Source organism: Betta splendens, chromosome 21 (genome assembly GCF_900634795.4).
Source record: "Betta splendens chromosome 21, fBetSpl5.4, whole genome shotgun sequence".
NCBI classification, from domain to species: domain Eukaryota; kingdom Metazoa; phylum Chordata; class Actinopteri; order Anabantiformes; family Osphronemidae; genus Betta; species Betta splendens.
The window spans coordinates 5,149,392-5,165,911 of record NC_040899.1 but is presented as its reverse complement, the minus strand read 5'-3'; the positions used below and the strand labels follow the sequence as shown (position 1 = coordinate 5,165,911).

Below are 16,520 nucleotides of genomic sequence, written 5' to 3'. Positions count from 1 at the left end.
AGGCCACCGCAGAGCAGCCCTTGGTTCGTACAAATACGGGAAGAAGCAGCAATTATTGGGACCCTACTACAGTAAATGTAGGCTGATGCATGTGCACGCAATCGTGTGCCAGCGCCGTTATTAAAGAAGTGGATGCGCTGTGTTTAATGTGGTTAATGCATGTGCTCCCCACGCTTCAGTCGCACGGGAGAGCATTCATTGTTTGAGTGACTGGGGTTAGTTAATAAGGAGAGCAGCGCTGTTCTGGGCGGCGGCGCTGGACCCACGTTCAGGCAGACACTGATCTATGTCAAGTGAAAAGTGCTGGAGATGTTCCTTTCAGTAAACAAATTCTAAACATATGAAGAAGAAAACGGTTGTTTTGGTGGACTGCAGCTGATGTGTTTGTACTGTACGTCTGCGTGTCTTGGCTGAAAGCCTCAAGCGGACACACATGTGGACGACAGCTGCTGGGACTCGCTCAGCTTTTACAGCCGAGGCTCATTAAAGATGCCCTTTCCCACGAAGCTTTTCATGGGCTTATGATGCTACCTACAGCAATGTCACAAGGTCAACTTTCAGGTCTCTGCTCACGAATGATGCTCCAAGGCACCGTTGCCATTAGAACCATAGCATATGCAACTGATTTATATTCCTGCCTCACCAGCTGAGAAAAACCATGAGAAAGAAGAGCAAAATACAAGAAAATTCCAAAAAATATAATACTGTTTAACCACCACTGTGACAGCGTTTACATACCTGAAAGTAGGTGAACTGCGAGTGGTAGAGGTCGGGGTAGATGTGCAGCGTGGTGCCAACCACCAGCAGAGACTCAAACTTGTGCAGAGAGGAGCTGATGTAGCCGGTGAAGCCGAGGCACCAGATCTTCAGGAGAGCTTCCAGATCGAACAGGACAGTGAAAGCAACCTGAGGGCAAATAACAGGAGCAAAGCCTGATCACACTCCTTACGAGGCACCACCCTAACGCTGCATTTGGGTGGGCATTTGTAAAGAAACAGACCCGATACCTCACCTCTGCCAGGTAAAACTCATCATAGTGCCGGCGGTAGTTCTCGCCTTTATAATAGTTGCTGGCAGCGACGATGACGTCCACGGCGACCATGCTTAGGATGAACATGTGGAAAACAGAGGACCGCATCAGTTGCTGTGGAAACAGAGGAAAGCGCAGTGAAAATCAAAGCAAATTACACCGAACGGGCAAAGACAGAAGGCATTCATAACCAAAAGTCCCAAAATAACACAGCACTGAGGTAATGTATTATTATTACTGCTGGTTATGACTAAGACAGGCACCGGCAATCAACCTACAGGTACAGCTCACTGTAGCAACTACTGGATGCTAGAAAGCAGCCATTCACTGGATCATGAGCACATTCAGAAACATGCGACCTCTTCAAGCAGCACAATGTTTTATATGTACAATATGAAGGTTCTGAGTTGAGTTGGAGGGAATTAAGATTGATTAAAAAATGGATTCAACCACTGTGCAGAAATAAGATGCGATGGGGCGATGATGCTATAAACTACAGACCGGCCTGACTTCTCATTAGGACCTTCTGGCTGCGCGTTACGTTCCGGACAATGCGACAGATGTGATCACAGGCTTGAACCGCACGTATGTGGCAGGAGAACAGCTTGTGAGTGGGTAAAAGCGTTCACCCTAAAAAAAGACATGCATGCTAGACCGGCAACGGAATGGACTGAAGAAAGAGGAAAACGCCAGAAATACTTTAGACAGAGGAAGAGGCTTTTTTTGCAGCATTGCTGGAAGGGTGGAACTCGCTGCAGGAGCGTGGGGCCGGTGCCATCTACACTCCTACACAGAGAGGCTGAGCACACGACGTGTACGAGGCCCAACAGGCCGCATTCACTATTAGGTTTGGTACCAAAGACAATGACAATGGAAAAGGGCAGACACAACTCTTTGAATGGGCTCCGGTGTAAAATACACTGGTTCGTTGCAGCTTTAAACAAAAGTTTTCACAATTTTTAGGTGAAAGTGTGAATAAAAAAATAAATCTGTGCAAAATTATTGAGGACGACGTGATTAAAGACGCTGACAATCAGTTAGCTTGAAGCTAACAATCTGAGGGTGTCAAGGTCAGCTACAGTTACCCAGAATGCATTGGGAATAACAAGAATATCATACATCCAGCACATGCAGGGATGCATCTGATCATGTCATGAATGTTAGATGTTAAGTTCAAATTTAAAAAAATTAAAATCACAAAGTCCTTGATGTCTTGAGAGTCTGTTAGTCTTTATAACCTTAACGCTCTTGTTTTCTTTTCTTTCATTATTTTCACAGTATCTGGTTGCCTCTTTATTGGAAAAATACAGAAATAAGCAAGCATGCGACTACATGGGAGTCTGAAAGTTTAGACCAGCAGAGCGTTTAGCCTTGGGGTTGGGTGTTTGTTTCCTCTGCAGAACACACATACACACACACACACACACACACACACTGGTTAGACCCCCTGACTGAGATTGGACGTGACAAAGCAGTTTGACATTTCCAGCAACCAGACGCTCTCCCCCACGGGGGCTTTGGGCTCAACAGAGTCGCGTGTGTGTGTGTGTGTGGGGGGGGGGTCGAGCCGAAAAAAGATGGAGGCACTCTGACGCGGAACAGAAAGTGCACGCTCGTGCGCATGAAGCGCTTGATTCTCTCAAGGTCCTGACTTTGCCCATATTCTCTGTCAGCTTTGGGAATCGTGCTGCAAAGAAAAAGCCGTGGAGCAGCGTGCGTTCGTAACCTCTGTCATGCACTGATACAGTCTGAACCTTTTAATCCCCCCCATTATTTCAGAAACGGCTGAAGACGCTGTGAGCTTCACCAGATTCCGCTCTCCTCGCGTCGTCCTACAGATAAAAAGCTTTATCTTTATATATTTATTGTTTGCCCACAGCGGCTGACGGCGCCGCGACACGGCCTCAAGATGTCACAATCAATTCAGCAGCATCAGTGGAGGGACGCGGTGGCGCCCCCCTGCTGTCGGATGCTCCGCGCAGATCCCTCCCCGCGTGTCTGAAGGATGCTGTTTATTTGTGCTGCCTGTGGCTGCGTCTCATCAGCACCAGGTGCTCAGCGTGCGCGGGCACGAGCGCGGCCTCGACCGAGGATGATGGCTGCTGTGTGGTACAGTATAAAACCTGACTCAAACACAGAACGCGCTAATTCGGAGCGCTATTGTCAAACGAGCAGCTGCGGCTGGAGGAGTGGGTGTGTGAAGCCTTTCGGGACGGCGATACAGCGCAGTGAAGGCCCCTCGGCTCATCACAGGCCCGACTAAAGCACGCTGACTCATGTCTCTGGCTGAAAAGCGGCCCTTAATAAAACATGATGGTCGGCCTGTCTGCACCCTCCTACTCTTAATAATATCTGCTGTGCTTCGCCACCTCTGCATCCATTTCCTGACCCGCTCTTCCTCATAAGCTGCGCTTCATTTTATTTCGTGGCTGATCGCGGCCTCCGCTGAATAAACTATTGCGGTTCTTTTAACCACAAATGATTTTTGTTCCTCCCGCGTTTCCGTTTTCCGGCCGATTTCTCCTTCACCGCATGATACAAATGGTGCCAGTGGGCAGATCCGCGAGGCAAAGATCAGCACGGGGGGAAATCAGGGCTGCAGGGATTTAATAACATCTGGCTCGGGAGGAAGAGGTCCAAAAGGTGTTCCATTCACTGGACAGCGCCAGCGCCCCGTGAGCCCCTGGGTTCTACATCATTCTGTATTTAGCTCTGCAGACAGGGGGCTGAGACAGGCCCAGTGAGTAGCATTAGCACTCCACGCCAAAGAGGCAATGCTAAATTAATCATATGATCCTCCTGGACTACTAAGTAGGCAGCACTTCATCAGGGCTTTTCCCCCGTTCTTCCGCCGTTGCCATTTTATATTGGTTTTAATTATTCTGTTGAAAATGTGCAGCTTGTACATTTTAATTTGGGGTGAGATGGTGCTTCTTAATACAAAGGGATTCACCCTAACAGCCAAGACTCCAGCCTACAGAGTAATTATGGCTCGGTGCCTCACCAGAGGCTAATTACTAGACCAAGTCTGTGAAGACTGAAACAAGGTGTTCCATTAACCTCTGCTGGTTATTACTGTACTGCACCTCTCAGAGAAAAAGCCAGGAAAGCGCAAAAAAGTCGTAAAAATAGCTGAACACATAAAGACCTATGGACCGGATGCAAATTCAGTGCAGTGGAACGAATAAAGAATTATAGAATCAACATTATGGCCGTAATGAACGTGGATCAGACTATTTCTGTCCCTGCTGTGACCGTCACATCAGCCCACAAATTTACACTGTTAACTACACATTAATTACGCATTCAAAATAACAGTCAAACTGCCATTTAGGTGTGGATTATTTAGTAATTAACTCATCATTAGTCGGTGAGGAATTCAGATTATCACTGAGTCAAACCCAGTGTTTTTTCCTGCTCTTGGCAGCACTGACAGTTTGTCTGCTAATAGATCTCATGAGCAGCAGTAGCCGTCGGGTCCGCAAATAGAAAAAGAGGCGAGCACCACCTACAGAGACTCAAACTTCCCAAGCAACTCAAAATTAAATCAGACGAAGTTGTCAAAGTCGTGGCTCCTCTTACAGTCCTGATGAGACAAAGCAGGAAGGTGGGGGAGCTCAGAGGGGTTTGTTTGTGTTCGCAGACCCCCGGGAGGAGAAGCTACTATTTCCTCTCCGCCGCCAAGAGGAGCAGGTGGTTAATCAATTATGTGTTATCTCCGACCGCTGCAGCCTGTTGGACCCAGACAGAGCCACGGTGACGCGCGTGCACGAACGGGCAGACCTCCGCAGCACAGGTGGTTTAAGAGGAAGCCGCTGAAGGAACAGGAGGAGCACAAAGGCGGCCTGTCTGTGGACGGCGCCCAGCTGCCAGCCCTGAAACAGCTCAGTCATTTGATGGCCAATTACTCAGGAGCCAGGTAGAGCAGAACAGAACCTCTCACTTCACTGTCCTCACGCTGCCCCGTCTGCAGCGCGAGCAGTTCAGGGAGAAAGCGGCCGTTCTGCTCCGGCACATGGAGACAGACGGGGTTTGAAATCAACGCACGTGTGGAAAGAAAGGAGTCCGAGTTTGGTCTCTGCTTTCCCGCCTCATCGGGGAATCATGACTGCATTGGCGTGGACCCGCGCTGAGTGGTTGGAGGCTGTGAAATGCCACAAAATGCCGTCAGTGTGTGACTGGCAACAGCAAACAATGGGCGGCTTTTGAAATTACGCATTGCACGATGCACGTCAAAGTCGCTGTCGACACTATTCAACTTTTACACTTCTTGACTGCCTCGTGTTTGACACTTTGAGAGCTCAAGTGGGAAGAAATTTAAATAAGAACAGAAGTGCTTCAAAGTGATGAACAGAAGCAGGATTTCTGTGCCAAATACTCCCAGCACTTGTTTCCTTATCGGTTGTTGTGGTCAAACTGTAAGCAATTAATTCAATAAATTAATCGTTTTCAGTAAAGATGGAAACATTAATAAAAATGTATTAGTTCTGTAGGAAGCTGAGGTAACGCTGCCTTTCTTAAAACAGGCTTGTAAGTAAAAGAGCTGAAGACCTAAGACTAGAAATGACTGCAACCCCATATACAATGAAGAAATCGCTGTGCTAATTCATGTAAATGGTGTCACATACTCAATACAATGGCTCTTTAAAGGAATAGTAATCTCAGTGATATACGACCAGTTAAATACATTCCCTTCAGAATTACTGGATCCAGAACGAAAAGCACAAATAATAAATGACTGGCAAAGATCTGTCATAAATCCACATCAGCAGAGAGGATTGTTTTAAGCATCTTCATAGGAAAAACACAGAATGTTGTTAGTCCAGGCCAGAAATAGAAAGAGGGTTGGACAAAGAACTAGAATGTGCAGAAACAGCCCAGCTGTCAAAAAGATGCTCAAAATGGACTAAAGGACAGAATCCAGTAGAATCTATGACAACATCATCCATATGGTGGTGCACTGCATACATATAGACGGCTGAAGCCGGAGTACAGCCAGTGTTCGGCTGGGGCGCTCTGGGATCTTCTTCTCCAGTCGGACTGAAGCTGTGTTTCTGACACACACACTCATCCGTCTTCATTATTCTCCATTCCACGCTCAGAAATGGTCTTTCTGTTGCCACAGGAAGACAATAATAGCTATTTTGGTGGGTGAGGCAGACGACGCAGTCTGTCCCGTGTAATAGAGCACGGGGCTCAGAGGGAAGCCAGCCGTGTTTACCCCTCTGGTTATCCCTCCATCTAAATCTAGATGAACTGATGATGAGGCTCTGGGGAACACGCTGCTTTAATATAAACACTGCATATTTCTGTGGCACCTCTTTACTTCAAGCCGTTTGCTGTTTTCCCTTGTCCCTCGCTGGGTTTTTTGCACGTGCCTCCTCTCCTCCGCCTCCGTTTGCCGACAGCCTGTCGCGACAGCAGGCCAGCTGTAGGCGACGCCCACGACCCGCGGCTTATCTTTACAGCCCGACCGCGCGGATCACAGCGAACTACAAGGCGACGGCGGCGTCCGTCATTAGGATGCGATTTAAAAGTCGCACATCGCTGCAGTGACACCGAGCATGAGCCTCCCTCATTAACACACAGCAACTTTACAGTAGCGATTGGACACAGCTGCACAAATGACAAAACAATGACTCTGTGACATGAGGTAAGTTTAAATGAGTTATGTCTACTTCTTTCGCCATCCACGCCCAATGCAACAGGCTGCATGCAGGTGCACACGGCGACTTCACACATCGTGCAGGTTGGAGAAAAAGAGAAAGCACTTCACACCAGCGGCTCCAGCAGCATATTAATTTCGTGGTGTGTTACCTGGAGGCAGGCGGGCGCTCGGCCATGCGGTTTGTTGACGTCCACCGCCACGAGCTGCCACCCCCCGGCAGCGTCTTCATGGAACATCTGTGGCACACAGACAACACACAAGCACGCGGTTCAGGACGGACGAGGCTCGGAGACGCGCGTTCGCCCGTTGGCCACGACTTCACGGAACATCTGTGGCCACAAAAGAAGCCGCGGGCGCCATTCACAGGAGAACAGAAGAAATAACAGGGGGAATCAGGGAACGGACTAATGTCTGGCCTCACAAATGTTCACTCATCGTGAATGCGAACACCAGCAAGTCATCTATATTCCACCCAAAGGCAAAGTGAATGAGGAATCTCAGTCCTAAGACACACTGAAATGGGTGAGTGGGTACAGCGCTTTATGAGGGGCCTGACTGTTTACACAGAATATCACGGGCAGACAGCAAATATTTGTTAAGATGCCCAAAGAAAGCAGCACGCCAACATCTCGCTGCTGCTGCTGCTGGAGAGAAGTCAGGACATCAGCTGAGCCATCAGGGTTCACTTGGGAGGGAACGGGCACAAAAGATAAAATGCCAGTCCGTTCTTCACTCTACATGGGAGAAAGCACTACAACCTGGATGTTAAACAATAAGGTTGATATAATGTGATCTGAGCTGAAGCTAATTTCTACTCCACTAATCAGATTAGGGTCTTAACTTACCCACCGTTACTGTAACGATGTGCGAAGAGCGCACACGACAGACGATGGAGTCAAGAAACGAGGAGCGAGCGCTGCTTTTGTCTCCCAGGACCCACTAATACCAGTGCTTCTCTCCAGAGAATGTGAAGACGGGAGCATTCGGTTTCAGGATCGCTGATTGACAGTTAAGTGTTACACCACCGCTAATTAGTTTCCCCCCCTCCAAAGATAAAGATTGGGGCACGAAGATGTGATTACAATTAATTTTAATAATGGCAAGGAAGGCTAATTGTTTTCAAGGTCACAGCAGTGTGTGCACCAACAATTTTCCCTTCACGTTGAAAATAACAGGTATCAGTTGCTTTGATACAGACGCACTGTATCATTATAAATACTGAGAGCACAGGAGCTGTTTGCCAGGCCAGCCCCATTATGACTCAAATATGTTTAAGAATTTTTGAGCCATTGGCTAATGACTGAATAGTCGACGTGTATTCATATAATAGAGAGAGAAGAGCCTAATATATTTAGGAATGGTTGGAACACAGACTGACTGACACTGTGGTTAAATCAAGAGCTTACACTTGAGGATCGAGAGCCTGTTCCTGCTGCTGATGCACACGTCTGACTGACTGTCTCTTCCCGTCCTTGTACGTGAATAACGCCATATAATACTGGAGCTTGTTCACCATTCAAGCGTTACCTCGCCACCAACCAAGGAAAGGCCATGCCCTCCGTTTGCCTTGGTCTGCCCTGACCTCCACTTCTACTGCTTTGTTCCAGTGAGTTCTGAGTTTGTACCTGTGTCGTGGCAGTAGAGGTGGTGCTGCTCCTCGACCCCCACATCTGCTGAAACTGCACTCTGATCTCAGCAAAGGTCTCAATGATGACTGCGATGAACACATTCTGTGGGCGAGAAGCATAAAGCATGAACGGGCTGTGACGAGCACAAATACAAGCTCGAGAGAGAGAGAGAGAGGGGCTCCGACCTTGACGAGCCACGCCAAGAAGAAAATGAGGGTTATGAAGTAGAAGTAGGAGCGCCAGCGAGGGAAGCTGTCGATGGCTCTGTACATGAGGAACACCCAGCCCTCCTGGGATGCAGCTTCATACACAGTGAAGATGCTCGTACCTGAGGAGAGCAAACACAGGGGTCAGGGTTCTAATCTCTTTTGCACTGTAGGCTCTAATGAATGTGCTCCCCAGCAGCATAAAGGATGAAAAATCCTCACAGTCCTTATTTATAACGACAAGCCTTAGATTCCTAACTGTTTGGCAGAGACATTAGTATGATGAACTGATCTTTAATGCATGTCTCTGTCAGCATCGCTGACAAATGCGGCCAGCCGAAGCTAACATTAATTCTGTGAGCTGGCGCCGCTACAAAAGGAAACTCTTGGCTCGTCCCTCAACGCAGTCTCTGCAAACGAGCCGCTTACCACTGGGGCGATGACTTTTTAAGGAACAAAACCCTTTCTTCTTTACGGTATTTAACGTTTGGAAGGAGCGGGACTGGAGTCATTACATTTGCAGCGTGTTTGTGTATGGATGTGTACGTATCAGAACGTGTGCACTGCACCTAGTTCATTAAAGCCGCTGTAACCCAGCTCCTGTCGGCTCAGGCCCATCTCCTGCAGGTCCTCACACTTGAAGCCATAAGGACACTGGTAGCCTTCTCCATCGGGGGAACAGTGTGTGTCTGGGATGGCCAAGCTGTTCCAAGACACATTACTAGGAAAAAAAGCACATTACTGTATATCAGTGACCACTGACCTGGTTTATGCTAGTAAACATAGAGTCTAACTCCCAGTATTTTCACACTGCCCTGCGGCGCCTTTACACTGTTGAACTGTCTTTTAGTCACAGGTGTTACTGCAGAAGCTGCTTGCGTTCACTAATTAAAATGAATGGTTTCAAGTTACCTGTTCACACAATCATCCAAACTGTTTATGAAGAGGTACAGGATCAGAGGAAAAACTTATAGGGCAGTCAAAGGCAAAGAGGTGAAACCTGACAAAACTAATTAGTCCAGTTCTATAATCACTATTTAATAACAAGCTGAGTTGAAATGCATCCGTGGATGTCCAGCAATAAGAATATGGCTGGAAAAATGCTTTGAAGTTGTTTATTGGGTCTTTGGTGAAGGTTTGCAATAGGGATAAATACTTTAAGGACTTGTCAGCAACTTCTACTGATATTAACAACATGTAGCCTTCACCAAAATCACAGTTCAATGTCGTCAAGGACACTTCAACATGAATCAGCAGCAGCGGGGACTGGACGACCGGCGCTCTCAATAATAGACGACCAGCGTTGAGACACAAGGTGAACTGTGTTACGTAAGCAGCTGCATTTTGACTTAACTTCATTTAGCTCTAATTCACATTGTAACAAACTATATGTGATATTCGGCTCCAGGGAACTGAGGTCAATTGCAAAAATCCTGACATCCAGAAAAGCCGATGTTGCATTGTTCACAAAGCCGAAACCATTTTCATCTAATATCCGTATCAGAAAATGTTCCTCCTTCTATTTTCCCACTACTTGCTTTAAATCCCTTGTGAGTGAGAAGTGAGGGAGTTTTGACTTTGTGCCAAGGGCATATGGCAGAGAGAGATTAGACACATCAGTCCCCATGTGACACATTTCTAAAATACTCTATTAGGAGCATATATACAGTATATGAGGGTTACAGCTAACAATGTAGATGTGCAGCTGCGGTGCAACATCTGCACTACTGTGACAGAGACACGTCAGAGCTCAACATGCAAGAATGTCCTTCGCTGTATGTGCTGCTGCTAATGGACAATAAACTGTGTGTGGTTTCCCTCAGATCATTAAGGACGATGGCTCTAAGGCTGCAGAGCATGAACAAGCTTAATATGGTGAGTGGACAAAGAAGGAAAAATTAATTATTCTACTTAATGGCTCTTCATGCAGCTTGGGGCTTTAACCCTGATTGCTGCTTCTTCCATCTATTGTGTCCTAAAGGATTCATATTCTCGGTATCACATTACCGTTCATGCATAGATGTGTTTAAACGTACACTCTACTACAGTATGTACTGTACAGTACTACACACCCCGACGGCGGCACCCAGGGATTTTAACATTACAATACAAAGCAATTTACTTTTATTACAATCACTGACAAAAGACAATTAAAGAATAGTGGAGTTAATTAAAGTCTGCTATATTTTTAATATCTCCAAAAAGTTACATTTATAATATAAGGAATTAAACTTCAACCACTTTGCAGAAGCTCTGTCTCTTTCTGAAATATGTGGGCATATTCTCAGTGTACAGTATTTGCAGTTTTATACCATATATTTACAGAACTTATAAAATACATTTTATAGTGCAAAATAAACGTGCCAAGAATATGGCAACTACCTTTACAGACCTTTAACTTGAAGCAATAAAACAAGTTTAATCATCTTAATGACAGATATTAGGGAGAACCAAGCCTGAAGAATAAGACTAGACTGTGCATAAAACATTCACATTTAACTTAATCCCAATTCGCTGTGGGAAATAACAAAGCTAAACTTTTATTACCAGTGGGAAGGATGGCTACTATTATAAGTACAGCATTTTTATAACAAAGCTACAGAACAATAAATGCTGTATTGTGAATCACCAGAGCTTGTTAAACTCACCCAGACACTGTATCGTTAGTGACGCAGTGAAAGTTAAACGTTCCAAACATCTGGACTCCCAGAATTCCATAGAGCAGAAGAAAAAACAGCAGGAAGATGGAGACGCTCCAGATCTGCTCCCCGGACCGCCTGTGAACGCAGCGCAGCCGGCGTCAGATGATGTCATTCACAACACAACCCTGTATTCATTTGTATTCAATATTATCTTACTTCAGAATGTTGGTGATGCGGGAGCGAGGAAGCTCGAAGCGGAAGTAGATCCTGAAGGCCCGGATCATAATGAGTGCTCGGGGGATTCTCAGCATTCTCCAAGGAGACATCTGATCCACAAGCGTGGCTATTTCAAACACCTAAAGCCAAGAGAAATAGATTGTTAAGAGGGAAAACCTTGCAGGTACAATAAATTGCCTTATGTCAAGTTGTACAAGAATCCATGAAGGTACAAAAACTCTACTGCGGTTTGGAGGAAAGAGGGAAGGATATTGTTAAATGTTACAGTGTACCTGCAGCACCAAGGACACCCAGATGAAAAACACCATAAATCCATCGAACACACACCAGCGATCTTTCACATAGGAGTTATCCCCCTGGGGAGCGGAGCCAAGAAAGACGAGACAGTGAGAAGAAGACAGTATATGGGCATGGTTGGCTGCATAACGAACGTCACCATAATCCGAGGCCGCATCGTTTTAGAAATCGCCTGTGATCTCCTGATTTGAGGCTTTAATTACGCTCGTCTGAGTGCTTCTGCAACAGGCCCACTTCAAGTGCCAACCGTTGCGCTCTGAAAGCTTTTATTGTGACAGAAAGCAATTGAGGTGAAAGCTGATATTGGGAGAAAAAAAAAAAAGCTGAATGCAAGATTACTGTGTCATTTCACAAGAAGGAGCACAGGCGGTTCTAAACATAAGTCGACCGGCGCAATTGAGCCCCCGGAGTGTGAGCGAACTGATGTGTCACGCAACCAGCAAAAACGGGCAAACTTAATTACCACGTACCAAGAAAGTGTCTGCAAGAAGCTCTTAGGGGGTCAGTGTTCCACAGGAAGAATGGCTGCAAATAGGAGGGTGTGTTCTGGAACACGCTACGGATACGGACCGTGTTTGATTACACACTGACAAGAACAACAGCGTGCAATTACTCCACCACGCGCCGTGGATCCTTCGCTTTTCGGAGGCATTTTAAATGACTAGCTATGAAATAATATGAAATATAGGTTCCAAGTGTCAGTCATGGAGAAACTTGGTTTTACCTGACAACTTCCACGTGTCAGTCATGGAGATGCTCAGTTTTACCCGACACGCATGAAGACAAAGAGGTATTTTATCTGTCTCCAAGGAGGAAGAAACATGAACAAGAAGTGAGACAGACCAAAATGTCCCGCTTTTATGCTTTTTATGCGCTGGTGGTTTTAATTCTCTACAGTGTAACTTCAAGGGCCTCCCTGTTTTTTTATCCTTGATTTGCCAATTAAGCTGTCCACACGTTTTTATGGCAGTAATTATGGGTCCTTCATCGCGCCAGCTGTCTGTTCCTAGATGCCTCTGCAGAACATTACCTACCTCCGCTCTGAATTGTGTTGATTCGTCTGAATTTACAGTTGAATACAACTGTCAACTAAGGTTAAATTTAAAGTGTGAAAAGAAGCTGAAGTGGCACAAAGAGGTCATATTTCTGAATATTATCAGCTTGTGCTAAAGCTCCATCCCATAAAGGCAGAGGCGTTAGACCACACAGGTCCCTGTTGTACTTTCTAAAGTTCATTCACACAGATAGTTTCTGGAAAAAAAATCTCCTTTAACTGAGATAAAAATGTAATAAAAACATGTAAAATCCCAATTATCTTATCTGTGTGTGACACTCTGCGGTACCTTGATGATTCCTCTGATGTGCATCTTGGCGATCATCTCAGCGGTGTAGAGGAACATGAGCAGCGTGTCCAGGGTGAACGTCACGTACTGCAGCGGGGGGTAATGCTCAAACGTCTTGGGGGTGTTCATGCACACGGAGATGACACTGATTATGGCGCAGGCCCGCAGCAGCGAGTGCACCCACTGCAGAAGGAGGACAGAGCTAGAACCTGCAGCTGTTACAGCGGCTCCTCCCACCACGTGAACACCGGCTGCACTCACCGGTTTGTTGATCCAGAAGATGTCGGCGCTGTCGGCCAGGGTCTCATCCGGCCCGAAGTCGGTCATGGGCTGGGCCTCGACCCGCGAGCTCTGCTTCCTCTTCAGCATGCTGGGGCTTGCCGTGCTATACAGAGAGTGGATCTGACAGAGAGAGGGAGGCGGACAGCGCGGTGACCACGGGGAAAGGACGCCGAGGGGAACACTGGCTGCATCCAAGTCTGGGCAGTGGCAGTAGCGCTTATTGTCTGATTGGGTGGATTATTACTGGAGATCACACATAACTTAGAATTAATGCAGCTCAGAAACGTGGCAGTTAGCTTGTCATGTATGGCCACATTACCAGCAACAGGAAGATCAGAGCACCTCTTAGGAATGAATGACTCTACAAATTGATCTTAAACATTATGTGACTATAGTATTAAATAGGCTGTGTATCAATAGTGGCTTCTCGGTGTGATTTGACATGTTAACGTAAACTACCCTGACTTGAATTGCCAGAAGCGAGAGGAGTAAAACTGAACGCGCTGTTGAATGGCCACCGTGATACACAACGTAGCACACATGGAACACAGGACAAGTGTATTCACATCGGAACAGCCCCAGGAACTTACCCTCGGAGAAGATCTACGAGATCTTCGTGGAGGCTCCAGTAAATTAGGCTGTACATCCTAGAGTACAGTGTGAGGGGGTGTGATTTTATCTTTGCATGTGCCTGTTTGTGTGTCTGTGCGTGTGTATGCAGAAAACAAAAACTGTCCAGGCCAGTTCAACATAAGAACACAAGAAATGACACTCTGAATGGAGACAAAGCGCACATACCAAAGGGAAAAGTAAAGCTGAAATTGCTCCAGCACTGCACATAACATGCGATCAGGCATACCCTGTAAATAACACACAACAGTTAGTCAACATCATGGCTTATATGGTGTACAGTACACTAACCACATCTACAGTACGCTCAAAGAGACAGGAATGCCCACCACGTCTGACATCAAGGCATTTATGCAACACACTCAGTGAGTGAGTGAGTGAGTGAGTGAGTGACTGAGGTGTGGTGGAGGGAGATGGGATGGAGGAGGACCAGGGCACTCACTGTGAGGCTCCTCATCGGTGCGTTCATCCCCAGGTCACAGACGGGTGGAGAAACCAACCACAGAGATAGACTAGAGGTGCAAAAACGAGATTGTCCTAAAGGCCCGGAGGTCCTGCGGCAGCAATCAATCAACGGTAGCAGTTATAAGAGCAACAAAGAGGGTTGAGAAAGCGTTAAACATCTCCTACCCCACAGTTAAGGCACCACACAGTCTGGTTACACTTGAAAATGCCGATATATCGTCATCTGAGCTCTCTGATGTCTCCCCGACACAGAATCTATACAGGAGACACAATTTTCCCAAACAACGGGGTTTATGGAAAGAAATGTTGCTTTTCAGAAGTTTAAATGTCACTCACAAATGCTGTGAGCATCATAAGCTGGGTTCATTACACGGGGACAGACGCAGAGGTCTCAGTGACACATACTGTAGCTCGGCAGATACATTTGAAACCATCACGGTCATATACAGCAGTAGCATCAGTGTTATACATCACCTCTGAAACTCCAAAAGAAACCAAACTCGAAGCATGAGCGCAAAACAAATGAGGAGAGGAATCTGGAACAATACAAATGTATCACCCTTGTTTCCTTTGTGCTTTAACCAAGAAAAGAAACCGTCCATCCTATAAACCACATGTACTGTAGTTAGCAGCAATTTCCAGTGTAATTGCTACACTTAACATAGATGGAGACATGAGGAAGAGTGAAAACAAAATTACAGGGTCTAAATGCTATTATGTGGGAGTATAGGTGGCGAAGACTGCAATTACTTTTCCATTTGGAGAAAGGACATGTTCCTCACAGGCAGGATGCGATCACTGGGCAGATTAATTGTAAGTGTGAGTATTTGTTGAAGGCTGCAAACTTTCTTTGCTGAAGTTTAACACGTAAGGGGTCCGCGCTTCAGGAATCGCAACAGACAGGAGAAAGTTGGGACGTTGGGGGAGTCCAGTCATTGGACACATGGGCGTGTAGTGGCAAAAGGGAGCATGTGGGGAATTATCACTCAACTCAATGGCTGTGCAGCTTTTCGTTTTCATCCACTCAATCTCAAGACCTGAGACTGCTGAGCAATATTGTTATGGCTGATTTCCCATTACAACAACCAGAAAGACACTCCCCATGCAATATCGTAGCGCATGGCCACAGGTGAGAGAAACAAACACACAGGTGACATTAAATCGGAGTTATGAGTGGTTCTGCAGACACAAAACACAACTGTTTCTCAAGTTAACCAACAAACTCAAACATTAAAATACAGCTCGATGTTTAAAATCTGCATTAAAGCACTATGATAAACCTTTGACCTGTGCAGTAAAAACACCAGTCCTGCTGCTCACAATACTGATCACAGCAGTTTTTGTTGCTTTAACATCTGGGTCTAAACAGAACCTGCAGCTTGTTTTACTGAGAGCTGATTCACATGTTGACTTTACCACAACCTGGAGATGTTTAATGATAACGTGTGGCCATGCGGTCCTGAAACCCAGCCGTGGCACACGATCGATCAATACGTCACTGTCAATACGGAAATGTCCAGATTAACTGTCAATGTCATCTCTACGGAGCCAAGGTTACTATGGGAACGGATGCGAGCTAAAACGCTACACGGGGCAAAGCAAAGGCTAAAAGCTCTACGTCCACAAAAACACGGGAGAGCACAGGTGCTAAACGATGCTAACACGGCAGATGACGACCCGGTCACGTGACACCTCAGCAAATACGCGCTAACGTTTCAGCGAGGCCTGCTCCAGAGGATGACAAGCTGTCCACTTCCTGGAGAGCCGACGAGCTAGCGAGCAGCCGCAGCCGCAGCCGCAGCCGCCGCATCCTCACGGCAGCCCAGCTGCCGACGTCCGTTCACGCGCGCACGGCGAGCCAAAGCCGCGGACCGACAGAACACGCCGAGTCACTTACGAGCGCTGGATTCCCCTTATCTGCCGCGCGCCGTCCTGCCCATGACATCAGCTGTTTTCCGGGTGCGTCGGGATCGTGTGGAACGGCGCGGGAGCGCGCGGGCTGCAATCACATCCACGGCTCCGGCGCCCGCAGCCGAGGCGCGCCGCCGTCTCCATGGCAACAGCGGCAGGTCTTCAAGCGGCAGCATCACAG

The 16,520-nt window shown here is 46.8% G+C and overlaps 1 protein-coding gene across 9 annotated transcripts in view; it reads right to left on the bottom strand.

The window, feature by feature from the left end:
* Positions 1–16,452, bottom strand: part of nalcn (sodium leak channel, non-selective) — a 36,145-nt gene extending 19,693 nt beyond the window's left edge. The window contains exons 1-14 of one of the 9 annotated variants that reach the window (XM_029137475.2): positions 16,326–16,452; positions 14,406–14,517; positions 14,132–14,193; positions 13,313–13,453; positions 13,052–13,234; positions 11,684–11,767; positions 11,391–11,530; positions 11,181–11,309; positions 9,102–9,253; positions 8,512–8,654; positions 8,324–8,428; positions 6,848–6,934; positions 1,013–1,144; positions 739–906 (exon numbers count right to left, since the gene is read on the bottom strand). In XM_029137475.2, the coding sequence (XP_028993308.1) occupies positions 739–906; positions 1,013–1,144; positions 6,848–6,934; positions 8,324–8,428; positions 8,512–8,654; positions 9,102–9,253; positions 11,181–11,309; positions 11,391–11,530; positions 11,684–11,767; positions 13,052–13,234; positions 13,313–13,453; positions 14,132–14,173 (1,506 nt within the window). In that variant the 5' untranslated portion in view covers positions 14,174–14,193; positions 14,406–14,517; positions 16,326–16,452. Of the gene's footprint in view, positions 1–738; positions 907–1,012; positions 1,145–6,847; positions 6,935–8,323; positions 8,429–8,511; positions 8,655–9,101; positions 9,254–11,180; positions 11,310–11,390; positions 11,531–11,683; positions 11,768–13,051; positions 13,235–13,312; positions 13,577–14,131; positions 14,194–14,405; positions 16,176–16,325 lie in introns of those variants that run through there. The other 8 variants (XM_029137476.3, XM_029137479.2, XM_029137480.3 and 5 more) reach the window with 8 other exon arrangements.
* Between the last annotated feature and the right edge of the window lie 68 nt (positions 16,453–16,520).